The sequence below is a fragment of the Manis pentadactyla genome, chromosome 7 (genome assembly GCF_030020395.1).
Source record: "Manis pentadactyla isolate mManPen7 chromosome 7, mManPen7.hap1, whole genome shotgun sequence".
NCBI classification, from domain to species: domain Eukaryota; kingdom Metazoa; phylum Chordata; class Mammalia; order Pholidota; family Manidae; genus Manis; species Manis pentadactyla.
In genome coordinates this window covers 76024323-76044553 of record NC_080025.1, presented here as the reverse complement: position 1 = coordinate 76044553, position 20231 = coordinate 76024323, and the positions used below count along the sequence as shown (strand labels likewise).

The 20231-nt window shown below is 34.5% G+C and overlaps 1 protein-coding gene across 6 annotated transcripts in view; it reads right to left on the bottom strand.

The window, feature by feature from the left end:
• The window catches only part of ANKIB1 (ankyrin repeat and IBR domain containing 1), a 163939-nt gene that overhangs the window by 25345 nt on the left and 118363 nt on the right, over positions 1-20231 (bottom strand). For all 6 annotated transcript variants that reach the window (XM_057504515.1, XM_057504516.1, XM_036879245.2 and 3 more), the window contains 5 exons: positions 20004-20212; positions 18705-18793; positions 12419-12563; positions 11218-11384; positions 3872-3960 (listed from right to left, as the gene is read on the bottom strand). In XM_057504515.1, the coding sequence (XP_057360498.1) occupies positions 3872-3960; positions 11218-11384; positions 12419-12563; positions 18705-18793; positions 20004-20212 (699 nt within the window). The remainder of the gene's footprint in view (positions 1-3871; positions 3961-11217; positions 11385-12418; positions 12564-18704; positions 18794-20003; positions 20213-20231) is intronic.

Below are 20231 nucleotides of genomic sequence, written 5' to 3'. Positions count from 1 at the left end.
CTCTTCTGGGCTGCAGATAAGACTTCTAAAATCTCATTGTACATCTTCACACATACGTCCTGCAAGTACCTCAAGTTCAAAATGTCCACAACAAAACTCATTCCCCTGAAGGTCACTCCTTTATCTGAATTTCCTAAGTTGACCAATGATATCATGATCCCCCCTCTGACCCAACCAAAAAATGTACCTTCCTAATTTTTGTCTCTCTCTTTCAATCTCCCTTTCCTAGTCATCAGTTATCCTGGTAAAAATATCTCTGATAATGCCACTTCTCTACTTAAAATATACAATCTACAGCTTATTCTGTTACTAGGACAAATTCACACAATTTGGCAAGAACCATCACAATCTGGAACCTACCTTTCCAGCCTCATCTCTTGTAAATTTCTCCCATGGACCTTAACTTTAAGCTCCATGGAAATGTATAGAGAAATGTAGGTGGGTGGGAGATAGCAAGTCATCTCTAACAGAAATGTAGATGTTTCTCCTGTCCAAAGCAATTTATAGATTCAATGCAATTCCTGTCAAAATACCAACAGCATTTTTCAATGAACTAGAGCAAATAATCCTAAAACTCACACAGAAACACAGAAGACCCCAAACAGCCAAAGCAATCCTGATAAAGCAACAAAGGTGAGAGATTACACTCCCTGACTTAAAGCTCTACTACAAAGCTACAGTATTCAAAACAGTTTGGTACTGACACAAGAACAGACCCATAGATCAATGGACCAGAATAGAGAGCACAGATATAAACCCATACATATATGGTCTATTAATATATGATAAAGGAGCCATGAACATACAATGGGGAAAAGACAGAATCTTCAACAACGGGTGCTGGGAAAACTGGACAGCTATATGTAAGAGAATAAAATTTGATTATTGGCTAATTCCATACATAAAAGTAAACTTGAAGTGGATCAAAGACCTGAATGTAAGTCATGAAACCATAAAATATCTCTTAGAAGAAAACATGGGCAAAAATCTCTTGAACATAAATATGAGCAATTTTTTCCTGGACACATCTCTTCAGGGAAGAGAAACAAAATAAAAAATGAACAAGTGGGACTACATCCCTAAAAAGCTTCTGTACAGCAAAGGACATTATCAGCAAAACAGAAAGGCAACCTACAGTATAGGAGAATATATTCATAAATGACTCATCTGATAAGGGGGCTAACATCCAAAATATATAAAGAACTCATATGCCTCAACACCAAGAAAACAACCCAATTAAAAAAATGTGCAGAGCTCAAAAAAAAAAAAAGGTAGAGCTCCTGAACAGACATTTCTCCAAAGAAATACAAATGACCAACAGGCACATGAAAAGATGCTCCACATTGCTAATTAACAGGGAGATGCAAATCAAACCACAATGAGATATCATCTCACACCAGTTAGAATGGTCACTATCCAAAAGACATGAAACAGCAAAATGTTGGCAAGGACGTGGAGAAATGGGAACTCTCCTACACTGTTGTGGGAATGTAAATTGGTGCAGCCACTGTGGAAAGCTGTATGGCAGTTCCTCAAAAAACTAAAAATAGAAATACCATTTGATCCAGTCATTCTACCTCTAGGAATTTACCCCCCCAAAACAACATCCCTGATTCAAAAGATATATGCACACCTATGTTTACGGCTGCACTATTTGCAATAGCCAAGATGTGGAAGCAACCTAAATGTCTATCAGTAGACCAATGGATAAAGAAGAGGTTGCATATACATAATGAAATATTATTCAGCCATAAAAAGAAAAATTATGCCATTTGCAACAACATGGATGGACCTAGAGAGTATTATGCCCAGTGGAAAAAGCCAGGCAGAGAAGGACAAATACTGTTTGATTTCACATATATCTGGAATATAAAAACAAAGCAAAACAGAATGAACAAAACAGCAGTACACTCACAGACCCTGAGAAGTGACTAGTGGTTACCAAGAGGGAGGGGTTAGGGTGGGTGGGAGCAGTGAAGGGGATAAAGGGGTACAATAATTCGCAATCACAATATAAGTTGGTCACAGGGATGGTAGTACAGAATGGAAAATATAGTCAATGATTTTGTAACATCTTTCTACATTGATAGTGACTACACTAGATGGGGTGAGGATTTAATAATATGGGTAACTGTTGAACCACTGTGTTGTACATTTAAAACAAATGTAAGACTATATATCAATGATATTTCAATTAAAAAAAAAGGAAATGTAGATGTTTCTAGGTGCTCTGAAACAGGAAAAGTAAGCAAAATTCAATTGTCATGTTTAAAGGTGTTGTAGGGTAGTGGCATTTATTAATCTATGGAACTCATACACATATACAGACCCATACATATCAGGAGAACACGGAAAATGGTGGGGTCAACAGCAATGGCAAGCTTTATCTGGCATTCAAGAGACAGGCACAGCAAATCTGGGGAACAAGAACAAACTATACGGGTGTTTTTGATTTGTGAAATGCCTATCACATAGCAGGTATTCAGAAAAGATATCTGACTAAATGATGAATGTTACAGGACAGAAATATTTAGTCAGACCTAACTACAGAACATCCTAGGATTATCCACTTCTCTCTGCTCCTGGATAAGCGTTCTCATAATGTGAAAGGGGTCTCCCTCATTATCAATGAATAAACTGGTATTCTGGTTTACACAGTAGCCTCTTTTCCATGGAGCTGAATAACCCCAAGTCAGTACACAAAATGAACCTTGTCAGTCTAGAATGCTGAGGATCAGCTCTTGGGCAATGGTATGCTGCTCAGTGTAATGCAAGCTTGTAAGGTCTCACGGCTGCCACACTCTCTCAGAGTCACTGCAGCTGCTGACAAGAATACCTACCACATCCCTGCGTCTGCAGAGATGCTAAAACCCAACTCATATCTCACTGCCTTCCAGGAAGATTCCTTGACACTCCCTTCCCCAACCCAAGTTTCTTATTTTTGTCCTTGTTTTTGTATTCTCATCTTTACCCAACTACATTAGTTATCACATGATACTGAAATATCTGTCTACTTCTCTTCTAGCCTCTGCACTCTTTGAAGGCTGGCATCACCTTTATTATGTGCTTTGCTAAGAATAAGTACAGATTCACTAAATGAATTCTTAATCATGATTTGCAATACCTCAAACTAATACCATTATCTAAAAAGTAAAAAACCAACTAAATTAATTTTCATTTATATTTGAAAAAAAAAGTTGTCACAAAACACTTCAGGAGATGAGAAATTACTACAAAGCAGATACATTTAATTGTTCGATGGAGTTGCCTTTTGGCAGGGTAATTCGAACTTGTTCTGTTTACCAGACACATGCCCCATGTCACTCAATCCAATCTAAGTAAAATGGGATTACTAACATCAGTCTCACAGCATTTCTGTGAGAATTAACAGAGACAACATATTTATAAAAGTCTCAATAAAGATGTGGCATTTAATAGAAGTAAATCTACAGAATCAAATAAGAGAAAGAAATTAACTTCTCTTATCATCCACTGAAGCTTCCAGGGAAATAAGAAGCTTCCTTTCACTGTAGATCATATATACCCTTCCATAAAGTACAGTAAAGCTACTTGGCCCAGGCCAGGATAAAATGGAAGGGCTGTAGGAGGAGGGCTTCAATGTGACTACTGTTTACTCTGTTTATCTCAGTTTGGAAAATAAGTCACTTAGAAACATGGATCCTATCTATGATTCCCCCTTGCAAAACCTTGTGATGTCCAAAAGGATGTTGGTGACAGAGATGATGTTAAATAGGGGAGCTCTAGCATAACAAACTTGAAAACTTCTTAAATGGAGACTCTAAGAAATACGACATTATCTTTTGAATGCTATTAGAAAATATGTAGCTTAGCTATCTAAAATTCCTCTTACGTTCTTCTGGTTTCATTTCAGTTATTTTTTGTAGCCAATTTTTCCATGTTTGGCAATCACAAGGTTCATGTGCTTCACCAAGGCACTCCCTAAAGAGAAAAACACAGAAAAGGCAATGTTAAAATATTGTTCATCAGCACCAAGGTAAAAGAATAGGAGGGAAGTACTCTTCCAATTTTAAAATTGAGAAAACTGAGGCACTGTGACTATTGAGAGATGAAGCATTTTAATAGAGGAATTGAAAAATGCGACTCCAAAGCTTGATAACACCAGATCGGTTCCCCCTGCCAACAAATCAGTACACTTTCACACATTTTTTAAGTTCTAATAAATAACCTAATATTTATACTTCAGTTTTGCATGCTTTTAAGAACTATAAAGTATTTTTATCAATTAGGTTCTGTTCTTATTAATACTTTAAATTCTTCCAACTCAAAGTGTGTTCCCCTGGTTAGCTGCACTGCCATTACTTAGAAGCTTGATAAACATGAAGAACAGGCCCCACAAGATCTACTGATTAAAATCTGTATTTTATCTAAATTACCACATGACCTTTCTCCATTTAAAGTTTGAGAAGTACCGTTTTATATCACATTCTTGTTGTTACTTTTACCTCTGAATCCCCAAGTAACAGTTAGGGCAATCTAATTTACTTTTGTATTTGATGAATCCCAATTTTCTGTTTCATTGGAATTTGGCAAGTTTTTATTTAAATAATTTAAAGCATATCAATTCATCATTTGTAACTTAATTTTATATTCTTTCTATAACTATATAAAAATAAAACATTAAAGAGGACCTAAAACCTTTATATACTATTTTTATTCAGTATGATGCTATATTCTGTTGTACAAAGGTAATATTTACAATTAATAACAAAATATTCTGGGGTTAGAAACACCCAATCCATAGGTGCTGCCATTTCACTGTCATCATCAGTATTATTTTAAACAAAGATCTTATTTGCAAAGTTTGATTAAGACACGCCTACTGACTCAGGTAGTCTTACAAAGTACCTAAGGAAAAAAAAAAGAAGTAACATTTCACTACAGTAAGAATAAATCAATTCTACTTCACACCCATTAGGAGAGCTACTATAAAATAATGGAAAATAGAACCTAATAGTCATTAAAATTGGGCTGATTAAAAGTGGAACTATGTATATACTAGATTCACTTTACTACATATTAAAGTCAACTCTGCTTTCCAGAAATGTAAGGTATATCTGTGGTAGCTGTTAATTTTACTTTGGCACATACACTAGAGTGAGCAATATACCACAGATTTTAGGAACACGGTCTCCATATGGTGCTTGGGAATAAAGGCAGGAATACAGAATCTGTATGTCTCATAACTTAATTAAAAAATTTTAAGGTGTAAAATAATCTTATTTTATTGCAGTACCTAAAACAAAACAAAGGACATCAATGATATATTATATCCATTAAGTTTAAGACTTTTCCCCCAGTAGATTAAACAGCATACTCACTATTCTTTTACCAAGTATAATCAATGGCAGTATGTCTGGCTCTCCTGCCAGCACATTTTCCGACAGAACCACGAAAATAATCATGGGGGAAGAAAAGCCCCATGTTTTCAAGTAGTCTGAAAAAATAAATGCCACTTTTTCAAAAGGGCATAATTGCTTTAGGTGTGCTTGGCTCTCTGAAGTTGTGTTGCATTAGACAGCAATAGAAGGTTTTCTTTTCCAGCATCTCACCAGAGAACATGAGCTGCTCTTCCTCAGGTATGAGCCCGATGAGTAGGATAATTTCTGGGTGTGATAACTGGTTGTTACAGTTTCTACTACTTTCCAATGCAATGGTAAGAGTGGGTATGAAAGGGTAAAGAATATAATAAAGGAGAAGCTAGAGGCAAGGATGGAAATTAGAGAGCTAGAGGTTGTCATTTAATAATAATACTTTCAAAACTAAGGCATCTAAGAAAATAAGCCCAAACTTCTTCCAAGTACGGGAATAACAAAGCTACCAGACATAATAGATGAGTGATAATCTGGGTTATGCTATGTGTAGAGAGAGACAGGTTATTCTGAGAGAAGTAATGAAGATACAGGAATGTTCTGCAGACACTGGAATGCTAAATTCTTGAAGAAAGACACTTTCTTTAGGTTAAAGAAAGCAAAATTCTTTAACCAAGACACTAATGACTGGTGACACATATTCTGAGAGACCTGGTACCTGTTGTAGAGACTAAATTTCAAAATGTCACTAAAAACAAGTGAACGGGAAGGAGAATTTTGGTACACAGTCGACCGAAACTTAGAGACACCAATAGAGTGTGGGTTCATTTAGGGAAGGAAGTGCTTGATTATAAAGAAAAAAAGTGGTTGTCTAGTCTAAAACCCTTAACCCTATCCAAATATGACAGTTAACCGTTATCAAGAGATCAAGCAGTAGCTCTTTCCTTAAAAATGTGTCAGTATGCCTAACTGTTGGCAGGAATACAGAGTGGCTCCAAAGGGTTCTGGAAAAGGAAAAATCTTCTACCTAAGTTTCATTACTTGACAGAAGAAATTCTATCAAGATGTTGGCAATTTCAGCTTACAGCCATATTTGAACTTTATTAATGACTGATCCTGTGTGAAGAAGTAGAAATCCTCATTTTATGATTCTCCTCTTTAGACAACTTTCTCCTATAGCTAATAAGTCAACTAAAAAAGTTATTTTTAAAAACTAAATTTTTTTAGCATACCAGGTTCTAAATACCTTGTATGCACTGACTCACTCACATGTAATTGGTATTATTTATCCCCATTTTACATGCACAGAGAGGATCAGTAATCTACCGCAAGCCACACATGTAGCAAGTGGATGAGCTAGTAAGATTTAGAGACAAATAGTTTGGCTTTAGAATTAGTACAGTTTAATGTTGACTGCATCAGATATGAAGGCTTCTATTCTATTATTGTATTATAAGAGAGGATGCTTGTTTATCACCAAGTCACACAGCTAGTTTTTGGCAGAGCATTCTCAAATCAGGTCCTGTCTCCAGATTAACGTCAGTTATGTGCTCTTATTGAAATCTGATAAACTGAACTCTCAGGCATTATTTATTCAGATGGACATGCTACATTGTATACAGTAGACATCCTATTTAAACAGGGTCTTATGATTGATCTCCATCAAATAAAAAGCATCATATTTTCACTTCTGGGCCTAGGAAGAGCTGGGGAATGTTCTGCTAGTTGGCAAGACTCTGATACTTAAATAGCGAAATATTGCCAACCCGGAAAACATCCCTCCCCCCCACCCCCTCCTAGAACCAGAGCTATTAAGCTAAGGGAATGAGACTGATTTTGCAAGAGATGAGACTCAACTATCAGGCCCACAAACAGGGACAACCTCGTTTATTTTGCCCAGAGGACTCCTTAAAGAGTCCCTTTGTCTGTGAAGTCTGTGGAGGAGATGAAACATGAAACTACTGCTTTAACTCAATCAAAATTCATGATCCTAATAAGGGAGTGGGTGTTATCAAAATCCTCCCCATGTATACTGGAGAAAAACAGAATAAGTTGACAATTTTAATGCAAAGGAATTCACTTTCAAAACTTGCCCATATACCTGGTAAGTCTGACACTGTAGTCTGATGCACTGGAAACTAAGAGGACTGGAAAGCTGATACTATGATTTCTCAGTAGGTACATCACTAAGATTCAAACCTTACTATCTGGGGTTCAAATTTGTTTCGCAGTGGTGGTGATACTACTTTTAAGGCTTCTTTGCATAGTTTCAGTAAATAGATGTTCTACAGCTGGGTGATATATTAAAAACCCTAGCACATTATTACTTAGAATATTCTTGCCAGTCAATTTCTGTGGATAATTCGAAAATACGTTTGACTGTCTATGGATTTAGAAGTGATGAATTACAATCAAATTTTTAGTTTCCAAGGGAGATATTGGTGATTGAAGGAACCAGGGGACATTCTAAGTTGACTCTGTATAGAAATGACCACTATACAGGTTAAATTTGAGTTCTTCTTAAGAGATTAGAATCATGGTGGCCAAGAAAAACTTTTGAAAATAAATCTTTAGAGTTGACCCAGAGAAAAAAGACTTTGTGTCAGTTCAGAGGGCAGAGAAGTTAAACAGTAGCATATTCTATTTAATATAAAGGAAAACAGAAGGGAGAAGGTCACTGGCTCAAGTGAAAGTCCATCCAGGTTTTGAACACTGTCTAGGGACAATATTGTCCTACATCAGACAAACTGCAATTATACAGGTTAGGGGGAGAAAGCATTCTAGGTTCAGTTATTAAGAGCACAGAACTGGTTGGTAAACAAGTTACAACAGAAAGGGATATTCTGTGGTGGGCTATCCTACAACAGAAAGGGCTATCCTACCTTCCCTCCTAATAATGAACCTATTCAAGTATATCTAGGCAGTCATGTCTTAGGGATGGGCTCTCAACTGATTCTGTCACATGCAGTTCTTAAAAGAAATTATTGCCATTTCTTGTGGTTTTTGTAATCATCTTCAGAGAATAATTCTGAACTTTTAGGGGAAAGAAGCAAACCCAGAATCACATGTCTTTATTTTACAAAAATCTCTCTTGCAAAGCTTCCTTTTGCATGAAACAGATTGTGCTTCTCCTTGAAACACTAGTAAGGGCAGCAGAATTCTACAAAGAATTTCTTTTTAGAATTTCCGATTATAGGCAAAGCTCTCAAATTCTTCAAAATTCAAAATATTACTCAAAATTCTTAAAACTAAGCACTTAAAAACAGAGATTGCAAATTACACCTAGAGAGGTGTAAATATCCTAGCATATACATATATCATCATATACCTACATACATCAATCCTACAACTTAACAAATACCAAACTGAAAGATAACAAGGTCAAGTTGAAGAACTTAAATCTGAGTATGCTCTTCAATAAAGTCTATTTTTATTTCATTTAAGTCATCTTCTCTTCCCCTGAATTGCTATGTGCGTTAAATGAAGATTCTATTTCCTAAGTACTCTACTACCTTTATGAATTGGAGAAAGAGTAAGTAATTACCAAATGTGCCCTTGAAGCCATGTGGCCATTCATCCCTAAACTGGGATAAAATTCAAAGCAGGGGCTGTGATCTTGGCATATAGTCGCCAATGGATCTTGAATATAACCAGCTTTATTTTATATTTTGGGGTGTAAGAAGAGTAAGCTGATATTTCTCCAAACACTGGCCTAAAAATGTACAGTTTATAGCATCATATATGTTTATAGAAAGACATATATAACTTTCAGAGTCAAACCTATATTGGTAGGTTTCTCCATTAGTTTCTTTATTTTCAATCAAACCAAACTTATTAGTTGCAGCATACAAAGAGAGATGATAAGGAGTACAAGGAAAGTAAAAGCTAATCTATAGTAAAAACTAGTAGAAATGAGACCATAGAAACCATAGAGCTTAAGAAGGCAATGCCAGGTTTTCCTTTCCCTTCACAACTTATTATTCTCTCATCTCACTCAGCAAATGCTATCTGTTATCTTCTAAACATTTTGTTAACTTGATTTTTCATTTTGTGCCTCTCACCAATTCTCTAAATCAGCCCTCTTCAACTAGGGATGCTTACACAAACCAGAGAACTCAGAAAATGACTCTGTGATAACTTCCCACAGTTTTTCCAAGGATAACATGGAATTAGTACCATTCTAGATGCATAGGATGCATACAATGAGTGCCTTAGGATGCTAGAGCCCAAGTTTCTCAAGAAACACCACACTAACTCAGAGGAAGAAGCTCCTTTATTTTCTTACTTTACTATTCTTACTTTATAGTAAAGTAGGTTCACAGTCATCCAAGGACCATTTATTTACTAATAATTAAGCTCATGTGTTCATTAACTCCCTTCTCATTTCTTGTTTTTTCTCTTCTGGTGGGGTAGTGAGGTGGATCAGGAACCAACCAGTGAATAGTAAAAACATGTAGAACTAAAAATTAGGAATTTGTCTTTTAATGGTTTTGAAAAATTACCCTAAGGCATGTGGACATAATCTACTATTTAATATTTTGTTGCTGTTTTACTTGCTGAGTCTGATTTAGCCATGAAAGTGTGAACATCGTTTTCCTTTCATTAATCACTATACTAAAGCACCTAGAAGAGGAGCCTAGCAATATTCTTCTGCGAAGGACCAAATAGTAAACAGTTTGGGTTTTGTAGGCCATATGGTCTCAAAAAAAAGTGAAAGCAGCCATAGACAATAGGTAAAAAAAACTGGCATGAGATGGCAATAGTCCAATAAAACTTATTTTCAAAAACTACTTCAGACAATAGTTTACCAACACCTGCCCTACTGTTCAGTGCTCTTCATGGGTTGGCAGTTCAAGAAATATCTTTTAGCTAGTGATAATAATGATGAGGGTGAGAAATAGGTCTTTCAGGGTAGGGGTATTTCCATTACTATGCCTTTTTATTATATCTAGCAGTGCTATAATTTGATTTTGGTTTCTGATAAGTAGATAAGTAAAGAGCAATGTTTTATATCCATCAAACAGTATCCTTGCATATGTGATAAATCTGGAAATGAGCAAGAAACAGAATACTGTTTCTTTTCTGTTCATTTAATTAACTAAAACAAAACAACTGATTTTTATTGAGTCTTCTCTGAATATAGTAGAATGCTGATGTCAAAGAAGCATATGGTCAAAGGACTATATATGGTAATACAGATCCATTACTGATTTTATCATCAGTTCATACTTATTGAGTATTTATCAGGTACAGAAATTAAACAAAACACAAGTCACAACAAGTAGTTCCTAAATATGTGTGTACATTAGACTCAGTGAAGAGTTTTTGCTGGGAGCCCTACTCCAAAACCTACTAAATTCAAATCTTACCTGTTGGAGTTTAGGATGAAAATTTGGAAAAGTTGTCTTAGTAATTCTGGGCATCCCTGGTTAAGAATCACTGCTAGAGACTTCTATTTTAAGAAAGAAAGTTAAACCAAACATTTTATAATTTTGCTCAGCAATTTGGAATCAATTAAGTACACACTCTTTGGACTCAAACAGGTGGGGTCTAATCCCATTTCTGCCATTTCCTAGATGAATGACTCTGGCAAACTTCTTTGTGCCTAAGTCTCTTTATCTGTAAAGTGGGTATAATAACAGCACTCAACTCACAGTACTGTTGGGAGAATTCAGTATATGAAAATATTTGGCATAGTGCCTGGCATACATCAAGAGAATAATAACTATTACTATTCATTACACATTTTTGAAATTAATGATATCAAACATACTACAATTTAAAGGCCTGATTCAAGGTACAAAAAATCTCTTTTAAAAATTGATAGAATGGTAATGAGGTTGATTTTAACTTGTCTTGTACTGACCAGCAGAAGAGGTGTCCTTTCCCACAGTCCACAGCAGGGGCTCTGAGCAAGGGGAAGCTGAGTGTGTCAGATCCAGATGTATTGGACCCTTGTTTTGTTAATCGAACTGCTCTTTCACAGCCTGGAGTAGGACACCACTTAATGGCAGGATTATTTTCAACAAAGGCCTGTTTAAACAGCAATAACAAAACACAACAGAAAATATTTTAACTCTAAATGTGAATATAGAGAGTATTTCTATGCCAATTTACTATAAATCAAAAAAAGAGTGAAAAAAAAAAAAGTAGTCATCTCAAGAAATACTTAATAGCACTGGACAGCATGAAACAAAAAGGAAAAAAGTGGCAATTATCTTAATAATGACAGGATTTTTAAAATTTATGTTTTGTTTAATCTAAAAACCAGGTAGATTATGATAAAGTAAAAATGAAATTATTCACAAGAACATACATAATTTAAAAATGTTTTCTTATACATATGTCACTTTTCTGATGGAAAATAAAAGCCTCATATGTGATCATTAGTTGCATTAGAACAGTAACTTTCTTAATTGTACCCCAGTAATACCTTATATTACGCTTTCTAGTTAAACAGCAGGACTTCTTTTTAAAAGTCAATATATTAAGGTTTACACTATAAAAAATCTGCACAAGGCAGTTAAAGTGCAACTTTTAAATCACACAAAAAAGAAAGTAACTAGTATATACTTCTGAATAACTCTTAAATAAAAAGATAGAAAAAAAAGATGAAATACACTTCATTACATGAAACTATTACTTGAAATAAAAAACCTATACATTTCTAAGTTGATAATCTTTATTTCTAAATATTTATATATAGGAGTATAAAAATATAGCGTCCTTTGGTGTGTGTCTGTGTATGTATATATTATATTTGGTAGGTACTATCTACCTGGAACATAATCTTGATCAATCAGTAATAAAAGTACAACAGGCAAGCTGGTAAATAATTCTGAGTTTACTTTCTTGTAAAATACTTTAACTTTTCACTTTAACTTTTATCATGATTATAAAATTATATTTTAGTTTAAAACCTTAATGCCACCACTTCTTTGTGCAGATTTTCTTTGATAAAAGCCAGAGTCAATTATTTTATGTTTCAAAAATAAAATAAAATAATCTGTTGTATAGGTTTAATAAAATAAAAATTATGGACATCAAACAGATAATTGGCAGCACACCTTAATATCAAACTGTAGGTATCGTTTGTCCATCTCCTTAGAAACTACACTTTCTATGATATCCACAGGCACAAGTTGGAAGCAATCATATGCAGGGCAGAAAATGTTGTGAGCTTCACCTTCTTGAATTTTCAGATTCAAAAACCTATTAAAATTATCAATTGATAGAAAAAAGACAGGATGTCATTTATTTGCACATTCTAAGAATATTTTCTTTATGCTGAATTTTCTGTTAGAGTATAATTAAAATAACCCCAATGAACAAAGTATGGAATATAAATTCCAATACACTGAGTCATATAATTCACAAACATTACTGAGCACTATATGCTCCACCATTCTTTTTACAGATATACTAATATAATATATATACTTATGTTTTATATGTATATTTTTCATGTTCCTGTTTTGCTTTATCCTTTCTAAAAATATGAAACAACACATTTATTTAACATTAAAAATTCAGAAATGAGTGGTTTAGAAAGATCATAGTTGATTCTCAATATTCTATACCTTTAAATGGAAGGGCTCAATTGTACATTAAACCATGGATAATTCAAGAGATTTTGGGGTGGCAATGGAACACAGCATGCCTTTTTGAAGAAAAGTGTTTTCTGCTTATATTTCATCTATATGAATATTAAAATGAGTTTCATGTCTTAGTACTCTAGGCACAGTAGTTGAGGGAGTAGGGAAAAGGCATCCTAGAAAGTGGCAGGAATCTGATCCAAGTGAATTGAATGGCTAAAAGCATGATTTTGAGTTGGAGAATCCAAGGTTTGCCACTAACAAGTTATACACTCAAATAATTTACTTAACTGTTCTCCCCCTCAGTTTCACTATCTGTAAAATGGAGATAATAATATGTACTTCTTGGAGTTGTTATAAAGATTATGTATGTGAAATATCCACATACCTGGCATAGAATAAGAATTTACAAATTTTAGCAAGGGTTTCATTGTTATAAATATTGCCTATGGAGAAGAAATAAATTTTTAAAGTATGGATTTAACACTGAAACCTAGAGAAAATAAATGGAAAAACCAGGTAATTAAATCAGCATCCTCTAGTCATGACCAACAGTTTGATTATTCTACTGCCTACAGAATCTTTTTCTTGTATTTCTCCCAGTCTCTTTAATTCCATTGCACTTAAAAAAAAGATAAAGCTCACTGAGACCTCATTACATCTGCTCCCTTTGCTCCATCCCCTTTGTCCACTATCTCATCTTGGCACTCCATAGAAAGCCTCCCTACCATATCTCAAACCTAGCCCTATCTTTAGCTGTCTTTGCCTTCTTCCCACTCACTTCTGTAAGTGAGGGCTTCCTGCTTTACAAGCCATAGGCAAATCCTCAAATCCTATGGCCAGCTCTGGGATGTACACTAATCATTAGTCAATCTTTTCTCTCTCTCTCTTATGGCTCCTTACCCTCAGTACAATAAAAGCTCAAGTTTTTCCCATCCAGAAAACCTTTCTCAACAAATGACTCTTTTTAGTCCCACTGTCCTTTCCTTTTACATTAAAGTTTCTTGACAAAATTGTTTGTGATGACTTGTCATTCCTTGTTCAGTCCATCCCTTTCACTTCTCAACCTGCAACACTAGGGCTTCTATCACCTATTGACTGAATGGCTGGCCCTCAACTAGGCCATGAAGACTACTCATTAGCCCAAATTTTTTAAGACTTCTAAATTTTTATCTGCCTTCACTTCTCTGGAGCAAGAGACAACTGCTGATCAATTCTTTAATTCAGATTCTCTTCTCTTTGGTTTCCAAGGCTTATTAATTTTTTCCTGGAAACCTTCTTACCTCTGGTAGCTCCTTGTCCACCTTTTTCACTAGTGCCTTTTACTCTCCTGATTATTTATAATTTACAGTTCTCTAGAGTTTCTTGCCAAAATGATTCCCTTCCATTCCATACAATCTTCCCGGGGAATCCAAATACTCCTAACTTAAACTACCACTGTATGTTAATGACCCTGAAGTTTAAAGCTGAGCTCTCTCCTCTTAGCTATACATCTTGATTATACACACAGTGTTTTTTGTAAATGTACCATAGGCATTTTAAATTCAAAATGTTAAAAATCTTCCCCTCATTTCAATATGATTGAAAGACCACACATGCTCCACATAACTCTGATATATCCCAACAGAAGGGCATTTTGCACCTTAGTTACCAGTGAAAAATTACTCATCTTCAAGTCCAATTACTGTGTGTCAGGAAAACCAATTTGGCAAAAGTAAGAACTGATGAAATGTTCAGGGGAAATGCTACCATAGTGGCAGTTCTTGAAGTGTGAACTGTGGACCTATGAGTGTTCTTGAGACTTTTCAGGGAGTTTATGAAGTCAAAATTATTTATATTATAATGCTACTGAGACTTTGCTTCTTGGCTAAACTCTTGGTGCCTGAGCATGAATCATGGCAGTGGCACTAAACTAACTATACTATACTTTGTCTTTTTCACTGCTCCATACTTGCAGCTAAAAAAAAAAAAAAAGAAAAAAGATCCAGTTTAATCTAAGAATGTCCTTGATGGAGAAATAAAAATGATTATTATTAATTTTCTTGGTTATTTGTTTCATTAAATCTTGACCCATAAGTACACATCTTTGGGTATTCTGTGCAAAGTAAGGAAGCCAGCATCATGAACTGCTGCTGCATACCAAAGCATGACTGTCTCATGGAAAAGCACTTAGAAAATTGTTCAAGTTACAGGGAGACCTTCCTGCTTTTATCATGGAACTCAATTTTTACTTGAAAGAGCAACTATGAACAATTAGTCAGATTTAGGCATAGGTAGACTTTTTTGAAAATGAATTAAGTGAGCCTGTCATGTCTAGGAAAAAACTGATGGTATTTGTTGCCAATGGTAAAATTCAGGCCTTCAAGTAAAAATTAGAATTTTGAAAAATTCTTATCTGCTATTGTGAGCTTGAGAGTTTCCCACTATTTAGAGATTTTTCATATGAGACTGGTGGTGATATTAACTAATGTGATTTTTGTACTGTACTTATATATAGTGAAATATGTTAATATTGGAAGATCTGCATAAGCCAAGTGAACAAATATTTTCCAAAATGTGTGACAAAATCATGCATGGTTAAAAGAACTATTTAAAAGTGCAAGATAGATAAATTAATTTTAAGATACAAAAAGGATATTAAAGTACAAAAATACTACTGAAATGGTTTCATACTTTACACTGCAACTACCATTAAGAAACTACCACTTGTTGAGTTTTGATGCATATCAAAGAGTATCCATAGTTATCTGAATAGGCTGTTAATATATTTCTTTCTTTTCCATCTACACATCTGTGTGAGGTCACAACCAAAACAATGTATTATAACGGACTGAATGCAGAAGCAGAAGAGACCACAACTGTCTTCTATTAAGCTAGACATTAAAGAGATTTGCAAAAATACAAAACAATACAACTTTTATAGTTACTGCTCTGAGTAAATATTACTTATGATAACATATAGTGGGTTTATTATTGTTATTTTAAAATGAATAAACAAATATTAAAACTTTTCAATGTTGATTTAGAATATAGTGTACACATGGATTTAACTCATATAAATAGAAACTCTTTGGGGTCCTCAACAACATTTAAGAGGGTCTTGAGACTAAAAGTTAGAATACTGCAAACTGTAGTGTTCTCTTTTCTACATAATGCAATGTCTTTCCTTTAGCTATGAACAGGTTCCCTGGGAATTTGGATATAATTTATCTTAATACTTACAGTCCCCCGTCAAAGCACACAGTTTGCTTAGACATAGTTACTATATGATGATGTTTGAATTTCACGGATTATAACTACATCAGAGCAGGTTTAATTATCTCTGGGGAATTAAATGACATAACTGAGAAGACCTCATTGGAGAAAGGATCATTTCTCTGTATGACATGCTATTAATCCTCATCAAGATACAATTTCCCACTAATGTTATATGCAGAATGTGGAGTTAATGAATATTAGTAAAAGAGAAATGTGGGGCAAACTTTACCTATATTTTTATCTTGTAGGTCTACTTCACAAATTATATCACAGATAGGTTCTCTCTGCTTACTATTATGCTTAGGAAGATGATAATAACTAACAGTTAGTGAGTGGTTATTGTGTGCCAGGCCTATTCTAAGCACTTAACATATATGATGCCTCTTAACAATGAACTGACAATAATCTTATGTAGTACTATTATCACTATTTTATAAATTAAGAAATTAAGGCAAAGGGAGGTTATTATTTACTTAAATCAACAACTAATAAGTAGCAGGAAGGAAATTCTAGGCTCAATAGAAAATTATAATTTCCCCTTCATTTAAGCCCTTGGCATAGATGCTTCAAAGCACCTGACTGGACTGATGAGAAAAGGGGGTAGGGAAGACTAAGATAAACTGAGAGATTCTGAAACTATCTCAGGGCCTTTAGAAATTCATCCTTGCTTCTTACACAGAAGTTTATTTTCTATATGTCTATGAAAAGACTGCAGTTAATTTTAAAAAATTATTGACCTATAAATCACACAACCTAGAAGTTGTTTAACTGGGGCTTTATGTGACAAGAACGACCTGGCAGGAGTTGGGGTTAGATCCCTAGGTAGGGTGGTAAGGTGCCATGGAAAATAATAATCACATCTTTCAAATTTAAATTGTACCATAAACTTCTCACACTAGTCTGTGATGAGTATGGGAGATGGTTCCTGTGATATGAAGTTTGGTGAAGAAAGTCAAAAGAGTTCAAAAAAATTCAAGTAAATCCCCGGGGAGCTCATTTTTCACAAAGAAAACAGGGTTAACAGTAACAAAATTGGTTGAACCCAGATTAAACTCCCTAATCACAATATTGTTAACAATTTTAAGCTAAATAAAGTACTATACCTGTGGAAGATTTTCTGCATCCAGAATTAGGTCAGAATTTGCTTTGAGTTTTGAGCTCTGACCCTTGCCAATTAGTTTACCTGTATCAGCTGTACTGATTTGAACCTATCTAATTAGACTCAGAGTAGGGTCTAGTCTATGTTTTAAAAAGAATGACCAGATATTCTTTTTTATTCTGTCTTTCTTCAAAACAGTAACTTTTTCCCCTTCCGAATGAAATCTTGTTTCATTCCCCAATTTAGAAAACAGATCAAGAAAATGTACTCAGAATGAAACCAGACTGACAGAAAGATCAGTGGTTGCCTACACACTGGAGAGAGGGAATGGCGGTGTGAGGATGAGAGGGGGGGAGAAAGAGAAGGGCAGGAGGGACTTCAAGGAGAAGTGAGGGAACTTTTGGAGATGATGGATATATTCATTATCTGGAATGTGGTTAATAGTTTCATGGGTATATATACATATATATGTCAAAGCTTATAAAATTATTTACTTTCAGTATGTGGTTTATTGTATGTCAATTATACCCCAATAAAGTTGTTTAAAATAAACAGAAAATTTTCCCAGGGTCTTGCCCCTCACCTCAGTGTTCCTCACTTTCCTACACTTTGTACCCACTACTTCATGAAAAAGAACAATTTAAAAACTTGATTTTTAAGATTTCCCTAAATACTAATGACATACTTCACTTAGGTCACAATCAGAAGATTTATGTGTCTCCAGAGATATAACACAGTATCGTATCACCCATGATACTGATCTTCATTCTGTTTATAAATCTCTCTCAAAAAGTACAACATTAAAGCAAAGTTAATAGATGGTGAGAAAGTATAAATCTTGGCATGGTAATGGGAAGGAGAACAGAGATAAACATGAGAAGCAAAATAAAACTTTCATTTGTAATATATACCCAACCATGCCTAGCAGACATCTAACTTTTGACACAAATTGATTAAAAAGGAATTTAAACATCCATATCCTTACAGATCTGTAGAGCTATATGCTCATCACAAAAAAGTTCAGAGAAAGCATTAAAAAATGCTTAAAAATTCTTGGGCTATAAGAAACCGATACCTTGATATTTAGGTGTAGGCTTGAAATTTACATTAAGTGCAATATAAACTAAAATACTAATACAGCTTACTTATGTATACCTGCTTTGTTCCAAAATGTGCCTTATGTTAAGATAAATAACATTAATTGCTAAACTAAATAATTTTACTAAACAGATGTCAAAGTAAGAAAAACCAAATCCTTGAGTAGTAAAGTGTAATACATTTCAGTGTAACTCTGAAACCAAGATAAATAACCCATATCTTAAATATTGAAAGCAAGCAATTTTATTACCCAATTAGAGTACTATCATGCAGTAAGAAATAGTTAGCTGCACATGTACTCACGACTCCCAACATCCTCTACAAAAGTCATGTCCACAGGGCATATCCACTGGGTCTTCAAATACAGAAATACTGCACATACAAATGTCACACTGGAGATGAAGAAAAATGATTTTTAAATGAATTCATACTTACAAGAGAGAACAATACATTCATTTGTTGATTAAGCAAAAATACTATAAAGTGGTTATAAAAAGTTAAGTGTTTCAAAGTTACAAGTGAAGTTATAGTTAGTATGTCTACCTTTGCTTGAATAACAAGTACCATGCCTACCTCATTATAAACTATTACAGGACTTAAATGTTTTCACGCAGAAGTCAAAATTCCAAATTTATGTATTAAACTTATCAGCAACTGCGCATTAGGACAGTAAGTACAAGAAACAGATCACTACATTCTATTCAGGTCAAGATCAAATTGCCTGTTGCAAAATAACCACCTCAGTATCAGATCCTTCGCTCTATACTCACCCCAGAAAATCTACAAAAACAGAGTAACTTTGTTTTCTCAATACAGTTCCTCAGGATATCAGAGTAGGAATTTAAGGATTTCTACCCAGGAATCCTGCTATAAAACTATGTATCTTCTAAACAATGACTTACTTAAAAACAAACTTTACAACGTTATAGATGTGAATTGAAGATGTGAATTGAAGTATGATTCTGTTTTTCAAGAAGGTCTAGAGAAAATCTGGAGTGCTTTCACATATACCACTATTTTGAGTGGCTCAATCATTCAAGAAATGTCAAAATATCTATCCTGTAACAGTATACCAATGGTATGCCAATTAAAAATGCAGATAATGGTAGTACTGTTTCTTGGTAAAAAGTAAACATTTATTAAGGAAATATATCTAGATGACAAAGTCCAGAACCTGTACTGAACCAAATACATACTTATCAATATATTATAAATGTCTTCAATAAAACATAAAAAATGTTTTTGCATTTTGGGTTTAAAGTGCCTAGCACAAACTCAACTTTTAATATTGCAGTATGGCATGTTTAAAACTTTAAACAACTGGAGTTGTTAAGTGACAATACAGTAGATGGTTTTCCTAAACTCTTCTGTTTTGAAATGAGAAAACCTTTTATGTTTTAATCTTAATTCAGACAGAGATCACAAAAATATTCTGTGGTAATAAATATTTACCAAAGTGTGAAACAACTGAACCCTTAAAGAACGGCACTGGATTCAATTACAAGAAAACAACTAGAGGTTCCATGAAACAATATTAAATAATTTAAAAGTTAAAAAATGAAACACAAAACTACAGGAAGTACACTGAATACCAAACCATACCAAACTGGTGTCCAAATCCCCAGGAGATAAACTTATTTCATCTGGAGAGGTGACAGAAGAGCGAGTAGTCCTGGGAGTTCTTGGCGAAGGAAGTGTGTCCCAGGCATTATACCCACTTGGTGGTGGAGTTGGCATCTGAACCCCTGATCGTTGGCAGCAGTTCTCTGGGTTGGACATCCAAGCTTCAAGTAATTTCTCCCTGTCCCAGTCTTTAAGAAAAATGGAATG